Below are 16,760 nucleotides of genomic sequence, written 5' to 3'. Positions count from 1 at the left end.
GTCTGTGAAAAGTTGTATGATGTTCTCCGTGGCTTTGGAGGAGCTTTACAAAGTTTGAGAAAATGACTCATCACTTGAGCAGCCTTAGCTTGGGATTGGAGATAACTCATTTTTAACAGAAAGCTGTAAATTGTAGGATACAGGGCTTTGGGGTGTGACTCAATGCCGGGATGTCTCGGCATCTGTTGCATCAATTTGGACCACTCTTTCCCCCAACTTTATGAGTGCAAGTGCCATTTTAACCATGTTTAAAAACTGCACTGTGCTGTTTTTGACTGGGAAAGGATGTTTTTTTCTCTCACTCATATCACTGATTTTGAAGCTAATTATATCCTAGAGATACAATGCTTTTAAAGTCCCACACTGTGAACAAAAAGTCAGGAAAAACTGACTTGAAAAGTACATCCTTCAATCAGTCTGTGAGAATGCTACATAGCAGAAAACACCATGATGACACACAAATTGAAAAATCACAAAGAAATCTCTCATGGCTTGTTTTTTTTTTTATTTTTATTTTATCTCATACCTGTAAAAATATATTCTCAAAATAAATAAATATATGAAATAAATATACTGTATGTCCTAGGAAACAAAACCTCATAAATAAGAATAAAATCTGTCAACAGGTTTGAAAAGGTGTCGTTGTCGCTTCGTGTGTTTGACTGCAGTCAGAATTCCTTCACTGGGTTCTAGAATGAGTCTCTAGAGTTCCAACAGAACACACAGTATTCCGCCACAGGACACCACAGAAGAAGTCCTCTATATAAAACTCCATCGAACCAGTTCTTCTTCTCTTATTCCTCATGCACTTTGTAGAAAAGTTACATTTTCTGAGCAGCGTCTGTCTTTGGAGCGATTTCAAACAGAGTCCATCCACTTCAGGACAACAGTCAGTTCAATACAGGTGATTGCACCAGCTCTCAGAACATTTTCCCAAACCAAACATGGCTCCTTTCCAGTGCATGAAACTACCTTTTTGTGTAAACCAGCCACACCGTATAGTGGATTATGCATTTTAAGAAATAGTTTACTTAGCAGCCACAGTAGTGTTTAGAATAAAATAAAAAGGCCTACTGAAAACAGTGGAAATGACAAGACGTACCAGCCAGAGCAGAAAAAAAGGTACTAGCAGCTGGTAGTTAATCTCAACTATAAGTTCCACACTTTTGTCCCCTTGAACATGCAGTTTTGACCAGTAGGTAGTTGGATTTAAGAAATGGAAAGTCAAAGGAAATCCATCTGTTTGGCCACCAGGGCCTCTGCATAGGCCAATAAAGGGACAGTATTGGGGGAGCAGGTAGTGTCTTCACATCTTCCCAGATCCCTGGTGCTTTTCAGTCAAACTCTCTGGCCGGTCTGGTTCTTTCCTCCATGCCAGCCGTGGGGAGTGTGGATTTGGTGCACTTCATGTGATCCCATTTTGTCCAGATCCACAAGATCTTCCACCTCCCTAAAGAAGGGGGTCGAGGTTAGGTGCACTTGGATTGCTTTTCAGCTCAGACTGACTCTGAGGGGTTAACACCCCTACAGTTTCAGCTCTGGCCTAGTATGTCCCTGTACAGCTCCGGTACCCTGTCTGGGTCTACGGGCCTCGGTAGGAAGTGAGTGAACCTCTGATGCCGCCTCGACCTTGTTCCATCCCGGGACGTCCCATCTTTGTTTAGAGCAACAAAGTAGAATGCACCTTTTTCTCCGTGCCGGTAGATGTTGGAGGAGTAGGTGTTGTACCAGTTTTCTTCAAACTGCTCCCTAAAAACACATTCTGCTGACAGCTTATCCTGCAGAAAGAAAAAGAAAGAGGAAAAGTGAGTTTTATGGTGCAAAATGTGCCACCTGCTGGCAGTGAGATATACATCTGACATGTTGAGTGTGCCGTAGTTCGAAAGACACATCTGTTTCATGCATGTTCAATAATGTGTACTCACCGATCCGTACAGTTCTCCCTTGCTGTTCATGGCGAGGTAGAGACCACTGTCCACCCCTCTGATGCTGACCAGTCCCACTGCTAGACTGATGAACTCCAAAATACCTGCAACAACACACACATTACATTAGATTACATCACATCCAGACACTTTTTTTCCAAAATGACACATCATAAACACATTCAAACTCCATCTCATGGCACACATGTATTGAATCTTTGAAGTACTGTGCACAATATGACTTTAGATCTGCCACGATTAAGAGCTCCACTGCTACCTGTACAATATCCTTCTATATCACACATTTGTCCAATACTTTAGATTTACCAATCAAACCGCACATGAAGAAGGCTGACTGTCAGACCAAACTTCACCTGCACTCAAAACAAGAAAGTCCAGTACATTTAACCAGCTGACTCTGACAAGCAAGGCTGGGTGTCTGGTATGGCCTCTGGCGTGAAGTTACATCCAAGTCTCAAATGGAATGAATCAAGTGCCAGAAGTGCTACAGCCTCGCAGCAGTAAAATAAATCTCAGAGCGGTCTACTTTTGATCTGTAAACTGCAGCTGTTTATCTTGATAACTAAAGATTAGCCAGTAAATTCAAGAAAAAGCTTTTAATCTAATCTCAAAGAGGAAATGTGGTAGAAATGTGCAAACATAAAATACTCCTGTTGTCACACCTGGCAAGCTTTTTCCAAAAATAAATAAATTCAGTTTCGTTAGATGCATTACATCTACTGGTGGCAATACTGACTACAGCTTAGTGTAGCAACAGCAGCAGCAGCAGCTGGCATCACAGTAGTAGTAGGCTGCTACATATATTATAAGCATCTGATTATAGTAGTCTGTATGGCTTATTATCATGCGATATTAATAGGTTACATGATTATATAAAGTGGGTGCACCAGTGGGTGGTGATGCAGTGATGATCCCCCAATGTCGTGAGTTTGAACCACCAACACCACCTTCTCTTATTTGCCCTTTTAAATCAAATATTTCACTAGTATGATGCAAATACATTAAGTTGAAAACATTAAACTAATTACACACACTCTCTCTCTCTCAATGTGTGTGTGTGTGTGTGTGTGTGCCTCCACCATAAGGATACCTGTCAGCATGTTACAGAGCCTATAGCATCCACACTGGGATAGTAAATTGCTATTCTACTCATATTACTGCTATTACTATCACTTCTGCTAATATTAGTAGAAAATAAAAATAAGAGTTATGTAATAATAATACACTGTAAAGAGGTCTGTACCGAATCTGCTGTGGTCCTTCCTGGTGCCCTGCACGGTGCCGTCAGGACGGATCTCCAGGTGGAAGCCGGTCCTGCAGTAGAGCTGCCGCCGCCTCAGAATCCCCTTGAGATGGCTGAGGTCGGCCAGGCTCCGGGACAGCCTCTCCGCGGACACCAGGTGCTCCTGCTGCTGCCCCTGTCCCCCCATCATCAGTCCGGTCACCGAGTCCACCGCCCCGGCTGGGGTGAGAACGAAATGAGAGCCAACGGGAGCCGGAGCGCCACCCGCGGGGCCAAAGCTGTCCAGAAATCCGTTGAAGCTCCCAACCTCAGCTGCTGCCCCCATCACAGATAAGACACCCGATCCGGTTTACAGCACAGGAGATCCAAGTCGAGATCCAAGTGATGAGCAGAGAGTCTCGATGTGAACCAGCGAGCAAGGGTCAGCCGGTGAAACGGAGAAAAAGAAAAGTTGGACTGAGGGCGGACAAAAAGAAAAATCCCCAATGAGTGCGCGTTTTGGCGCAGTCTCCAGCAGTGTTAATTAGACTGTCATCTGGTTAAACTCCCGCGTTATCGTGATGTATGCAGGTATCCCGGTTGCAGCAACGCGTGTCCCTTCTCCTCCTCTCTTCTGCTATTTATCCCTCTCTCCTCTCCTCTGTCCGCTCCCTCTCTCTCCTCTTCACCTCGGGATACTCCCCTTTGCTCCGGTGCACATCAGGGTTTTCCTCTCTCTCTCTCTCTCTCTCTCTCTCTCTCTCTCTCTCTCTCTCTCTCTCTCTCTCTCTCTCTCTCTCTTTCTTTCTCCTCCTTCTCGTTACCTCCTCAATTCACTTCTTCCTCTTATTTCTGCGGTACCCTCTGCTCTCTCAGCTCCTCCAGCAGCAGCAGCAGCAGCAGCATGAAGCGCATGAGACCGGTACTACTGCACTCCACATCTATATAACATACTCCTCAGCTATATAAATTCACCCCGAGTTGCCTTTTATGCAAATGCGTCCCGATCTCCTCCCTTTATGGCGCATTTCTGTTCCCGTTTGAAAAGGAGCCCCTTCATCCCCCTGCTCGTCGTTCTCCTGTCTCACCTTTGATGTTCAGTTTCAGTGGAGAGAGCGCAGGGACTTAGAGAAGAAATTAAAAACTACTAATGGAAATTTGCCTGACATGCAGTTAACGGATTAAAAGAAGCTCAGCGTGTTTATGGGCACTTCAGCGGGCCAGTTTAAACTGCACGAGTGTTTGTGAGAGTGCGCAACTCAGAGCTGCAACCTGTGTGTGAGATGGACACGGAGCGAATGAGAGAGAGAGAGAGTGTGTGTGTGTGTGTGTGTGTGTGTGTGTGTATGTCAAACAGCATGAAAGTGATATTGCCATTACCCTAAACGCTTTACAGCCCCACGCCCCCCATTTCGAAATGACTCAGGTGCGGCGGAGAGAGAAGGAAAGCCCCCATTTGCGTAATTTTCGCACTCGGTTGTTGATTTATGGCCCCCGTTTTATGTAAGCCAGCCGCACGTTTACAGCGCCCGCACAGACACACAAAAACACAGTTGCACACACACGCACCCACACACACACCTGTGCAAACGACATCACTTGACTGTCAATCCCGTCATTGATCTTTCCAAGATGCTTTGAACAGGAGCCCATATATCCTTAATTGTGGTCTTAAAAGACGAATCAAAGACACAGAGGCTTCAAAGTGGATGGATCTTGTAAGGGGATCAGGCAATAACAACCTGAAGAAGGGAATATACCTGTTTGAACTGCAGGCTTAGAAAATACCCCGACACTTGACACTTGGAGGACTTGAGAAAAAAAAAACCCTCAGTAACTGTTAATTCTTTATGTAAATAAATTGTCATGCATACATCTTTTCATTGATCATAACTTTGAACACATTCCGCTGACCATTTAATATGTCACGTACATGCAAGAAAACACAGAATAGAGATTTTCGGTTTAATTTGATTTACATCATACATACATTAGCCTATTTTTATGAATCTTTAAAATCTTTAAAAATGAAGATAAGATATTGCTGGTCTGGTCTGTTCACGTTTATTTGCATTGTGGTCGCATGTTAATAAAACTGTGGATTGTCAATTAATAATGCAAGATTGGGCTACCAACAGAAGTCATCCAGTCCAAATATGGGGTTTTGACTTGAAGCATTCACCAAATATGACATCTTCTTTATGCATATAGCTTACTGCTCACTCAGATCTGAGTCGCTTGGCCACATAGGGTCAAATGTGCGGTCTACATGCTTTATATGGACAATGGTTTTCTCTGAACAGGGGCACAGGGGCCCGTGTTGTAGCCTATATGGCATTGATTTTGGCAGCTATACAGACACGCGCTCGCGCACACAACGCACGCGCACTCACAGCTGCCCCCTCCCTCGGGAGTCGCATTGATAAATGAGTTGAAGGTGCAGAGGTGTGTGTGTGTGTGTGTGTGTGTGTGTTTGTGTGTGCGCGCGTGTGTGGTCGCTATAAGCAGGTCATTTTGCACTCATGTCGATTTCTCTAGCGTGACAGAAAGACAAGAGTGTATATTTTTATATATTGTGATTATGTTGTGTGGTGGTTCTCTGTCTTTTTTACTCTCTCTCTCTCTCTCTCTTTCTGTGTGTGTATGTGTGTGTTTAAGTGAGACAGACAGACAGACTGAGAGGATATCTATGTGTGTGGCGTGCGTCCTTCTCCCTTTTTCCCTCGGTTCATTAGTATTTATGACCATCAAAAAGAACTTTTTTTAAAGGAGACAGGATTGATCGGAATCGCCTCCAGGCTGATCGGATCCTGATGTATTGGATATCGACCCGGCCACAATGAAGATGTCAACTACAACGCCGCATTTCCACGCGCACTTACAAGGTGCAAGTGAACAGTTCCCAGGGTCACATGGTTTGCTTTAAAATACAATTTCTTGGTTTACTGCTTTGTTTCTGACAGGGACAGAGAGTGAAACCAACCATGTTGCCATCATTGCTGTATGGAGGAGGAGAAGGAGGAGGTGGAGGCCCCCAGGGTTATATCCTTACCCCACCCTGCATCCACCCACCCACCCACACACACACACACACACACACAAAGAAATTACAACCTAATCGAATGCCTGGATAATGGAATAACTGAATAAGTAGCCTAGAGGTTATTAATGCAAGTTGTTTCCAGTCTGGGGGACTCCAGCGGTCTTTGAAAGCTGCATCCAGAGGGCCCCCATCAAAATGAAGACTTTCATCATAATTTCTACCATTTGCCACTTAGAAATTACACTTAGAACTTACCACTATTACATCATAGATAGGCCTTGAGTTCAAAAATCAGCAAATGCTTTTGTCCTGTATTGGACAAACTGCTGTCAAATGAAGGTGTTGTCCAGGATCTAATGTTTCTCTGACTGGGGCCTGATTACATGTAAATGGCTGAAAAAGATTTGATTAAACAATGATTAGATAATGGAGTCTTTGTCAAATAAGCCAAACTGAATGGGGACTTTCAACTTCTGAAAGGTCATCATCAACCAATTAGGGAACCTACTGTTATGATTAGTCACCATAACAAGCTAATCTTTGGGTTGTGGGCAAAATAGAAACCAAAGGAACAAATTAAGGTCTTAATAGGTATATTCAATCTTTAAAAGGGTTTATTTCTACCAAGAGGTTTTGATAGTCCTTGTTTGATCTGTTTTCAACTTTTGGCTAAATGGAGCTTATAGGTTAGAGTGATCCACCATGCTTCATGTGTGAACAGGTGACAGGCCCATCTATTAGACTTCTCTCCTTTATTCTCTCAGCATCAAAGTCATGAGAAAAGCCCCATCAGGTTAGCATTAGTCCTACATGTAAAGACTTAAATGGAGAGTTCATCTTTGATATTCGTTTGATATCTGCTCTCCATTGGCTGCTTTGATCCTGTACTTCCCACTAGACATTTGATACCACGTTGACCCTCAATGAAAAGTGAAGATTGACAAAATGTTGACATCATTGGTCAGTTTTAATTTTCCCCGTGTAAACTGAGATGTCTTTCATGTCGATTCCAACATGATATAGTAGACTTTTAACAAATGCTGTAGCTTTTGAATGTGATAGATTTTGCATGTGTGTTTCAGTTTGGCAGTTTGTCTTGGTAGTAGCCTATGAGGTGGTGAAAAGTACATTTACTCAAGTGTACTTAAGTACACTTTTGATGTACTTGTACTTGAGTATTTCCATCATACTACCTCTACTTCACTACATTTCAGAGGGAAATATTGTCTTTTTATCCAACAGCTGTGATTACAAATTAAGTTCTTCGTATAAAACAACATATCAATTTAAAATGTGATGTATTGTTATAGATCAGATAGATTGCATCTTTGCGTTCTTTAATTTTCACCAGTTACAACATGAAAATGCTGATTACACAGTAACATCAGTAATAGCCAAATATTCCAACAATATCATATTTAATATTATAATTCTGACAGGGGCATTTTTGCGGTAGTGACAACTTTTTATATTTCATGTACATTTTCTTCATCATATTTCCTTATTTGTACTTCAAATTTGATTGACAAACATTTAAGTATTGAATAGTATGACTTTTACTTATAATAGTGTTTTTACATTGTTCTGGCTGATTAGGACAACAATTTTTACTAACAGTAGTAAAATATCTGAATATGAGCTTCTATCACTAGCAGTTAATGAATAAAAACAACAGTAAAAAAAAATCTCCACTTGATTAATTACACTTTTAGATATTAATTTATCAGTTTAATTTTTTAGATTATATTGATTTATATAAATTTGATGAGTAGACTATATGCAATTTTAGGCTACCAGTTTATCATTAGTGAAATTCTATGCATATATTCTACAATATAAACTGATGGCTGATTCACCTTTGACCACATCACTGTTAATAATTCTCTGTGGTTCAAATTAATCACTGACTTTGACTCAGTGTACTATGGATGTATAACCTTAATGCTGCCAACTGGAGTAGCCACAGACCCCAGAGGTTTACTTTTTGTCATATCTCACAATTTTTTTATTCTATCATTCCAATTTTGAATGAATTTGACAATCATTTTGTTCCTAATGACCTCATATCATTGTTTTCTGTTTCTGTTTTAATTAGTGCTTTTTAAAAAATACCAATGTATTGGCGTCCTGAGGAACCCCACCCAATTCCATCTATACAGTTTTAATAGATGGAACTATTTATTGAGTTCATGTTTGCCATGGGTCCTAATTTAAAGTATTACACACTATCAGGGGTAGGAGCATTCTGTGGAAAGATTGTACTCGGGATAAAAGCTGCAATTTGTATTAAAGAAAAGTATATATTATCATTGTACACAATATGCAAATTATCTGTAACTTTCCTAAAATAATAATTCAAAATAAATAAAATAAAATAAAATAAAAAATAATAATAATCTTTTTTTTTTTTTTTTTTTTTTTTTAGATAACATTAATTACATAACTAATCATGTTTTGAGAAGAAATAAGTCACCATTTTGCTATGATGGTTGTTTCTTGCAGTAGTTTATTCTTAGGGTCCCCAGGGACCTCAGTCGGTTTGTATGTTAAATATGTTGTTAGGATGAGGGTTAATAAGACCTGATTCATCCATGCTCTGCTCTGTGCAGGACTTTGCCCTCAGCCTCAGCATCAACCGAGCGGCCGGCCGCACATCTCGCGATGAAAGCAACGCGATAGTTTTGCTGCTGCCCGCAAAGTTATAATCACGGCAGCGCAGCAGCAGAAACAGAAACAGCAGCAATGGCCGCTTTCCGCAGAGTGGCAGCGCTGGCAGGTAGAATAAACGTCTGGTCGGCGGCGAGAAACGAGTTTGTCGGCGGTCAGACGGCCGCTGTAGGAAGGACACGGAGGTGTCTGGCTGTCGGGATGTGTCTTGCAACCGGAGGCGCCGTGGCTCTTTACTTGTACAACGATATGACGAGCGGCGGAGGCAGGAAGAGGATGGGGAGGCACCGCATCAACGGTCTGCTCCCGTCCATCCCGACCGTTGAAGCCAAGGAGAAGGTGGGTGTCCGACTGAAACTGGGGGGGCTGTGATCGGTGACGGTGGCATGGAGGCTGTAGTGACACGTAGCGACTTGGTTAGGCTACTTGAAGAAAAGATACAGTGCTCCTCCTCAATGTTGACATAAGGGCCTCGGTGACAAACGACCACCGGGAGAAGGAGAGAGAGAGAGGGAGAGAGAGAGAGAGAGAGAGAGAGAGACCACTGAGTGTTTCGCATTTCTTTACTCAAAGATTAGACCCAGTTAGACGGGCCTTCTTCTGTCCTGTATTCATGATGTGGCTGGCAGTTTATATGTTTTCCTCTCGGGCGGATAAACGGTGTCATTCATTCCCAGCACGCCCAGTGGAAACAGTTTGCTCACTCTTTGGCTGCTGGGCGATGTGCGCGCGCAGATGCAGCGATGGCGCTCTCCGCTCGAGCTGGTGCTGAAATGACAACAAAGTGTTGAGGATGTTAAATGTCACGTAGTCAGACAGCTGTGGACAGGTACTGGTTTTAAAAAAAAAAGCTGGTATCATTCATACAAAAACAAAACAAACAAAAAACACACATCACAATAAAACCACACAACATCACAACAAGACCAATGCCGTTGATAACAACCACTACAGCTTATAAAATCAGGGAAACAAGTTTGCACCAGTATTGCACATTGTCGCAGGATATTGCAGCACGTTCAGCCAACGGCTTAAGTATTGCACATGCTAGTGTGCACCATCTGTGAAGTGCTCTGTGACTATATATTGTTCCACCAACAGCATTTAATTTCTGCTGTTTAAAATCTTAATGGACAATGGGACAAATGAGTAACTTTACTTAATGCAAAACCTTTTTTAACCTGTATGTTAGCTTATGAATAACATATAATTTTAAGTTACTGGAGAAAAGGTGGGTAAATACTATTTAATGAATCAGTGCCCAGTGGTGAAAGAAGCACTCAGACCTTTTACTTAAATAAATGTAACAATATCACATGTTAAAAATATAGATATATAGAATCATAGAAAATATAGATACTTAAAAGTATCAGAAGTAAAGGTTCTCAGTAAAAGGGTCCCTTTTAGAAGTTTATATTGTTAAATAATGTTAAATTATATTGTATTATTATTATTGTTGACACATTAATACTAAAACAGCATTTTGAAATTGAAACTATGTAGTTTGATAGAGTGTTCAAAATTCATGAGATGATTATATGTTTTTGAATGAAAGTTTTTAATCTATAAAGTAAAATTGTAGCTGTCATGTAATTGTAGTGGAGTAAAAATGACAACATTCTCTCTGAAATATAGTGGAGTAAAAATATGTAGTACCGTAAAATAAAAATACTTAAGTAAAGTACTTGAAATGTACTACACTTAGTTATTTCTGACCATTTCCAGTACCTAATGAGTGGTGCCTGAGCTGAAACAATTAGTAGATTAACTGAGCAGTTGATTGATAGAACAAAATATTAATTAATTAATTTGTTAATTTAATCAGTATAATAAGTAATGAAACTGGTTAAATGGCAGCCCTACCTAGATATCTTTAAATCTGTGAACTATTTTCATGCATACAGTATATCTGTGTACACATGTACACAATATATGCATCACTAACTTTTACTTGGACTTGGTTTGGACTGTGTAGCTTGGTAGGGAAGGTTCAATAAGGTTTTTTGTGTCATTATCTCTTTTTGACATAGATGCACTATTTTTTGGCTGAGTACGCACCTGAGTAACTTCCTGTTTTTATAATTATTTATTTTAACTTGCAAATTAAATAAAGATTGATGATTATTTAATTGTTTCTACAATCAGGAACTAAATGGCAAATACAATCATTAATCATTACTTCTTTTTTATGTGCATATTAATTACTAGTTTTTTAGTTGTTACTTGAAATGCATCATTAATGGTCACCTGATCACCATTGTTGTGGTCCCTCGGGTAAAGTACAGCGTTGCCCTACTGAACTAACAAGTATCTTCTGAGATGAACCTGGTAATCCACTGTCAGTTTATAAATGCAAACACAAGCCAGAGACGTCAGAGTTTTCAAAAAAGATTTTAATCATCAGATTCTAAACTCTAAAAGTCACAGCGTTCCTGAGTTGTGAGTTTCAGGTTTGAGTTTTCCTGTGTTCAAAATTATTAATTTACTTTAAAAACATGTTGGTTTGATTTCTGGCTTTGAATCTCAGCTCCTGCATACAATGCCTTTCAGCATCTTATATGTCAGATAGAGCTGTTAAGATTAGTCATTCAAGCGATTAGTTGCCAACTATTTAACTAATTGCCAACTATTTTGATAATTGATTCATTGTTATGAGTCATTTTTTAAGAAGAAAATTTCCAAATTCTCTGGCTCCAGCTTCTTAAATGTGAATATTTTCTGATTTATTTAGTTTTCTATGATGGTAAACTGTATATCTTTGTGTTGTGGACTGTTGGTCAGGACAAAAGAAGACATTTGAGGATGTCATCTTCAGCTTTGGGAAACAGAGATAGACATTTTTCAACATTTTTTTGACATTTTATGGACCAAACAACTAATCGATTACTCAAGAAAATAATCAGCAGATTAATTGATAATGAGATTATCTTTAGTTGCAGCTCTAATGTCAGAGCATTTCTAGAAGACATTGCCAAGGAGTTTTATATTGGGACCACAAATGCCTTTGCACATGATGATGATGAAGCTTTAAATAAAATAAAGAACACAAAATGTTCACTGTGGTGGATTACCTACATTACCATTCAAAGGTTCGGACACACTGGAAGGTGGGTCCAAACTTTTGACTGCTGTGTCTAAAGCAGATTTCAGGCCTCTGTATGTTGGTTTTGTACAGGCCCACTGAAATCAAATGGTAAGTAAATGCATTTTGTAGTAAATAGGATAAAACATGCCAGACTACAGGCACACTGCTTCAAAATTAAATGACATCTTCTTAATCAACTGCCAGGGATTGAGGAGTTGCCCACTGGAGCAAAGGATTGAATGAGGGTAGCCAGTTAGCTAGAAAGCTAGCATACAGGCGGAGGCAGGAAGACTATCTGACTGGGGAACAGGATGCTTAGTGAACTGGACTGAAGAGTTGGCTCGATAGTCAGCCAGGCTGGGAAGAGAATAGTTTGTCAGGAGGGAATGGGAAAATCCATCTGGTTGAAGTAGGCTGAAAGAAACTGGAAGAACTGAAATGCAGGGACAGAACATCTGATTTGCTGGAAAACATTCTCGAAGTACAAGAAAACCACTTTCCCAGGAAACAGGGGTGTGTGTCTGACCTTAGGGATCTGCTTATCTATCATCTGCAACGGGTCCAGAAGCATGAGACAGACAGGACCATATAGAACTAAACTAAAATGGTTGACTTGGCTGATCTGGCAGTCTGGCCATAATAGAGTGGGAACTGAGAGATGCTGGCTCTACCAGAGTGACGCTAGGCTGTCCTCAAGGGACACAGAACCCCTTTGGGAATGTGCTGACTGATTCTGGCAGCTGTGTCCTCATTTTGGCTGGAGGAACTCTTCAGCTCAGGCAGTTAGACTCTCTGCACTAAGAAGGAGAGAGACTGAATTTGTTGTTGAAGAAAACACAAGATGCCGTTGGCAAAACTTCAAGCAATGACGTCTACTGTTAAAGGGCCAGCTAGAATACCCATGGTTCAGCTTCAGACTCATATCACAACAGAGAAAACGGCCTCTTGCTACATGAAATTGTTTGATGCTTAGCAATAAAGAAAATGAGCTGATGAACAGTGTTAGCAATCTCTGACGTCTACAAGAGCCAGTTTGTATGGGACCTCAGCTAGATTGCACTGTAATTGAACTGAACTGAAATAACTGAAGCTGATGTTAGGAGGAACACACAAGACAGTTCAGGGCTGAGAAAACAGAGGAGATGGACTGAAGAGCTGCAGCTGTGAATGGAGAACATTGGGTTCCCTGAGGGGAAAACACCTGGGGCATCTGCTGTGCAGCCCGGAGAACAAGACGAGGCAACAGGAACAGGTTTGTTTGTGGCTACATGGCACTTACAAGAACACGGTGTATCACTCTGCACGTAATTTCAAATAACAGATTTTTTTCCAGTGGAGCTTACATTACTTTCTACATCATGTTGTGCAGCATGGCATGTGAACCTAGCTGCCTCCGCAGAACTTTGTAAACTTCATTCATTAGTGAGAGTCAAAGCCACGGGCGTCTCTCCTCTTACACTTGATTACAGTGCATTCCTATGAAGAAGAGCACTCATCTCCTATTCATGCCTTCAAAAGCTCCCTCGGTGAAAGGCAGCATCAAAGCTTTATGAATGAATCTGTGTGCTCATTAGCATGTTAGCTGAGCTGAGCAGGAACCTCGGTGCGCCGGGCCCTGCGGCCAAACAGGTTTAAATTTGGAAACCTCTCTGCTAATTACACAGCTTCATGCAGCACAATCTGTTGGCGTAGCAACTCCCTCTACTGCAGTTAATCAAGTTGAAGCCCTGGCTCCTTGCAGAGTGAGAGAGAGAGAGAGAGAGAGAGAGAGAGAGAGAGAGATGCTAATCAAGTAGAAAGTAGTGACAAAGTATTTGTGTGTGTGTGTGTGTTCGTGTGTGCCCCTGTTCTCGTGTTATTGTACTGCGCCAGAGGTGCTGACTCTATTTATAATCTCGGAGAGCTAAATGGAGAGAGTTGGTGCCAAGAATAGATGGATCTCCTCATTATAGAGGTTCAAAAGCAGTGAAGATTTGCTACAGTTTAGATCCTGCTGTCTGTATGAGGGGCACAGAGTTCTCTTTATAAAAAACTATGACAGCAGGAAGTCACGTTTAAACTACCATCACGTTTAGAAATTAATCACCTTTCCCTGTGTGTGTGCTGTTTTCTGTTCTGAATGTCAAATCTGGCAGTTAAATAGTAAAAGTACATTTTTGATACCTCATTATTCAGATCATCAGATACAGTATGATCCACTCATTGTCTGTACTGTATAATGATGAAACCAGAATGCATTTTATTTATCGTGGAGTTTCACTTCATGTTGCCTTGAATCCCTCAAAGTACAGTAACTGTATTTTGTTTTGTGTTTTCATTTTATGTCTGCAGGCACGTCCGTTCGACTTCGAGGAAGGAGAGGTGTACATGTCGTCCCACGAGCAACGTTTCCGCATGTTCAGCTCCGTGGAGTACGAAGGGCAGCTGTACATGACTCCACAGAACTTCATTGAGTCGGTCACCATGAGCGAACCAAGGAGTACGTATCATTCAAATCTTCTGGCCTTGGACAGAATATACTAACATTTATAGGCTCGGTTTCGATAATCGAGACCTGCCCAGAGTTCATTATCGTTGCTGCTTGTATATTGTGCTGGGAACATGCTCCCTTGGCTCAAAAGGTCTTTGAAATTCAGTTAAAGAATGTTTTAAGATTGTTATTTTGAGTTAAATAATATTCTCTTTGCATCAGCTCTTAGTCAGCTCTCTTTGTCACATTGACCCTTTTTCCACCTGTTATTAATTTGTGGCTTATATCTGGATTGTATTTGGATATCATTTTGATTTGATTTTGACATTTACACCTGCTATTTAAATATTTGGCATCCTGCATCAAATTCCTCTTTTACTCAACTATTATTTTAGTGAACTATCGAATCTCATGCATGTTATTAACTCTCAACATATAAGTGACAGTACAAACTTCATCATGCTGTGTTACCATTATATAATATCCATGTTTCCACATTATGATTTTAGTAGACTGACATTTAGTTGTAAAAATGTCCTCATACAGATTTGATAACCAACTGAATTTGATGATTTTTTTAGTCTGTTGATCACCATCTCGGATCTGAATTTGATTTCCCAACTCTGATATCAGCGTCAGGTGTAAAACATCTTTTTAAAAAAATGTTTTTTACATTTTTTTTTTTACTGCAACCATGTTTTAAAACACTTAAAAATCCCCGTTTTTAAACACATCTTTGCTGTTTCTGTCAGCCTGCTGCCAGTTGTAACAGATTAGTCCTGGCCAGCCAGCCTCAAAGCAGATGGCTTTAGAGCTATTGTTTAGTCTGAGGTTAATGTTAGTCACACACACACACACACACACACACACACGCTCCTCACACACTCTTCGACTCGTCCACATTCCATTTGCTCACATTTACCCTTTCTTTTAAACCAGTAAATATCTAAACCTAGACAATCAGCTTAAATATTTCCTTTATGACAACTGGTTTAAAAATGTCCGCACAAGTCGAGTTAATTGCTAAAACTTTTTCACAAACCCGTCGGAAAAAAGCTGCCGCTCCTTTCTTCGGCGGACGTGTGATTGTATTGCGTGCAAACTGTGCACCTGTATGTGTGTATTTACATCTACCCTGGCTCACTGACATACGATACAGCCGCACATACCCTCTCAGCAGCCGACATCCTCTAATGCCCCCTTTGAAGTTGAATTAGATGAACTTTGTTGTATAAAACAGAACAAAAGTAGTATGTGCTTTTACGGGGACATTACACATACTACAAAGACAAGCACGGGGCACTTTAGACAGTACAAATGGGCCTGTGATGATGACAGTGTATATATAGTGAGTGTCTCTGTGTGTGTTAGTGTGTATGTGTGTGTGTTGTGACTGTACCCGGCACATTAAGACCCATTTCTAGATCATACAGATGCTATCTGACAGAGCCCACCCAAACTCTCTTCTCCTCTTTCCCTTCTTTTTCTCTCCTCTTTTGTCTCGTTTCCCTGGCAGGCAAGAGGCCCTGGAGGTCCCTGACCAAACAGGTGGGAGACACACTCTTAAATGCTTCTTTTTTTTTTTTTTCTGCTCCTCCATGTTGCAGGCATCTGTTGCATGTTACATCTGTTGCAGGCTTGCAGAGTTTGGATCTTGATTTTGCCAGGATTGTTGAAGAGATTCTTTATGTAAATGTAAAGATTCTACATTAGTGCATGCATTGCAGATCATTAATGGATTCATGGTCGGTGTATGTGAAGTGAGACGGTTGACAGCCTCTCCTGGCCTTCATGCTGTCTTTAACACTGGATGCCAGGCCTGAAATCTTCTAGATCGCTGCTGTGGACAAAATGAGCAAATAATGAATAATTGAGTCATTTTTGAGAGGACAATATGTCAAGTAGAGGATATCTATCTGTTTCTGTGGCATTAGACTATGCAGAGCAGTCAGACCCCTTCGCTTTTTGCACACTTTATTGTGTGTGAACATTTCTATACAATATTAAATAGAGCAAATATATTATGGATGTGTTGCTTCAGATTCAGCCCTCCAGCTCAAAAGCACAAAGGTGCTTTGCTTCAATTATGCTGTAGCTTTGCTGCTGTCAGTGGTATTGACTTTTAGTTTATGGTTAACAGGATCTTAAAGGTACCCTCTGGAGTTTTCTTGTAGACAAACACAGTTATGTTTACATTCATTGTTTTTCACCAAAGGTATTGTGTGTATCCTTGAGGCAAAATAAATGTGTTGAATGCATTTTTCTTCCACCAAATACTGAATTTTTTACATCTATGTTGACATCAACTAGCAGTCTTTCTCTTCCCC

The 16,760-nt window shown here is 40.7% G+C and overlaps 2 protein-coding genes across 7 annotated transcripts in view; one reads left to right on the top strand and one right to left on the bottom strand.

The window, feature by feature from the left end:
* Positions 1-554: 554 nt before the first annotated feature.
* Positions 555-3,931, bottom strand: LOC122978781 (fibroblast growth factor 20-like). Its single transcript, XM_044345773.1, has 3 exons — positions 3,190-3,931; positions 1,926-2,029; positions 555-1,778 (listed from the first exon to the last, which is right to left on the bottom strand). The coding sequence occupies exons 1-3, from the start codon at positions 3,512-3,514 to the stop codon at positions 1,533-1,535; spliced, it is 675 nt and encodes a 224-aa protein (XP_044201708.1). The 5' UTR covers positions 3,515-3,931; the 3' UTR covers positions 555-1,532.
* Positions 3,932-8,899: 4,968 nt separating this feature from the next.
* The window catches only part of micu3a (mitochondrial calcium uptake family, member 3a), a 31,678-nt gene continuing 23,817 nt past the window's right edge, over positions 8,900-16,760 (top strand). For 5 of the 6 annotated variants that reach the window (XM_044345944.1, XM_044345946.1, XM_044345942.1 and 2 more), the window contains exons 1-3: positions 8,900-9,217; positions 14,295-14,442; positions 15,950-15,981. In XM_044345944.1, the coding sequence (XP_044201879.1) occupies positions 8,954-9,217; positions 14,295-14,442; positions 15,950-15,981 (444 nt within the window). In that variant the 5' untranslated portion in view covers positions 8,900-8,953. The remainder of the gene's footprint in view (positions 9,218-14,294; positions 14,443-15,949; positions 15,982-16,760) is intronic. The other variant, XM_044345947.1, reaches the window with a different exon arrangement.

Source organism: Thunnus albacares, chromosome 3, assembly GCF_914725855.1.
Source record: "Thunnus albacares chromosome 3, fThuAlb1.1, whole genome shotgun sequence".
Classification (NCBI taxonomy): domain Eukaryota; kingdom Metazoa; phylum Chordata; class Actinopteri; order Scombriformes; family Scombridae; genus Thunnus; species Thunnus albacares.
The sequence above is the reverse complement of the archived record's forward strand: the minus strand, read 5'-3'. Positions and strand labels throughout refer to the sequence as shown.

Bases quoted from the DNA above. Each gene is read 5' to 3' on its own strand.
- LOC122978781 (XM_044345773.1), bottom strand. From the start codon at position 3,514: ATGGGGGCAGCAGCTGAGGTTGGGAGCTTCAACGGATTTCTGGACAGC. The intron at 2,030-3,189 runs GTACAGACCTCT...GTGTTGTTGCAG, and splicing joins GAAGGACCACAGCAGATTCG to GTATTTTGGAGTTCATCAGT. The intron at 1,779-1,925 runs GTGAGTACACAT...TTCTTTCTGCAG, and splicing joins AGGGAGAACTGTACGGATCG to GATAAGCTGTCAGCAGAATG.